At 42.6% G+C, this 1,119-nt stretch overlaps 1 protein-coding gene across 1 annotated transcript; it reads left to right on the forward strand.

Annotated features, from left to right (window-relative positions):
* Nucleotides 1-1,083, forward strand: FSUBG_14119 (uncharacterized protein; the record flags this gene model as incomplete). The annotated part of the gene is made up of 1 exon (XM_036679077.1): nucleotides 178-1,083. A coding segment is annotated over one exon (906 nt), but the record flags the coding sequence as incomplete, so codon positions are not given.
* Between the last annotated feature and the right edge of the window lie 36 nt (nucleotides 1,084-1,119).

A 1,119-nucleotide genomic window follows, 5' to 3' on the forward strand; every position in this document is an offset into this window, starting at 1 on the left:
AGTAAACTTATAAAAAAGGATTAACTTTATATATTCTTAATAATAAGTTAAGCAGTAAGTAATAAAGGGAAAAGTTAGACTAGTAGGTAGTATTAGGCAAAAAAGCTTATTTATTAGAGATTTAGTTATATTTAGGACTAGGTATTTAGTTTAATAAAGCTTCATTAAGCTATAAAGGTTTTGAATATAAAGGTGCAAAACGGCAACGGCTCTCATACCACATGGGAGTATGACGAGTCAAGCCGCGAGCTTCTCCTCAAGACAACGCAGCGGGATCGCGACGCCAAGACCATTGAGTGTCTGAGATATATCTATGACGTTGGAGGACGTATTAGCTTCAAAGGCAATCTCGCGCACGAGGACGTTTTCTTCCGAAACAGGAGAATCGACTCTTCAAATAATTATCTCTACGATAGCTTTGGCCGCCTCAGAAGAGCTACTGGCCGGGAGATGGTCAATACGGATGTTTCAGGCCCTTCGATTTCATCACCAATGTCAATAGCGCTTGCTACTGGGAGTGGGCTACGTTCCAGCAACTTCAACAACGAAAAGCTCACGAGGTATGCAGAGACTTATAACTACGATATATGTAACAACATTCTCAAAATCTGCCACACGACAGAAGATAAAAGATCAGCCAACTGGGTTAGGGAGTACGAATACTCTGATCTAGAAGCAAACAATAGATTGGCTAGAACAAAGGTACAAGGAAGATGGGAGCACTACACATATGACAAGGCGGGCTGTATGACATCTATGTCAGGCTACTCAAACGTTGGATGGGATGCTTTTCAACGCCTCAAGTCTAGCGCACGCCAACGCATTAAACAGAGTAAAGACAGTATGACTAGCTCTGACAATCAATCTCTTTCAGAGATAACGTGGTTTGTTTACAACAGCGATGGAACACGAGTTCGAAAGGTGACGGATCAATCGACTGCTCCTCAAAGCCAGAATCCAAAACGGTTCAAGGAGACGCTGTACCTATACTCTTGTGATATCTATCGCAAGTACCACAACCTCGGAGACGGCTCTCTCAAACCAAAAGTCGAGACCTACACGAGTCTGGTCAAGGAACACTAAGAAACTATGGGATGACTGCGGCCTATAAGGTTAAGC

Source organism: Fusarium subglutinans (genome assembly GCF_013396075.1).
Source record: "Fusarium subglutinans strain NRRL 66333 chromosome Unknown NRRL66333_c0000864, whole genome shotgun sequence".
Lineage (NCBI taxonomy): Eukaryota > Fungi > Ascomycota > Sordariomycetes > Hypocreales > Nectriaceae > Fusarium > Fusarium subglutinans.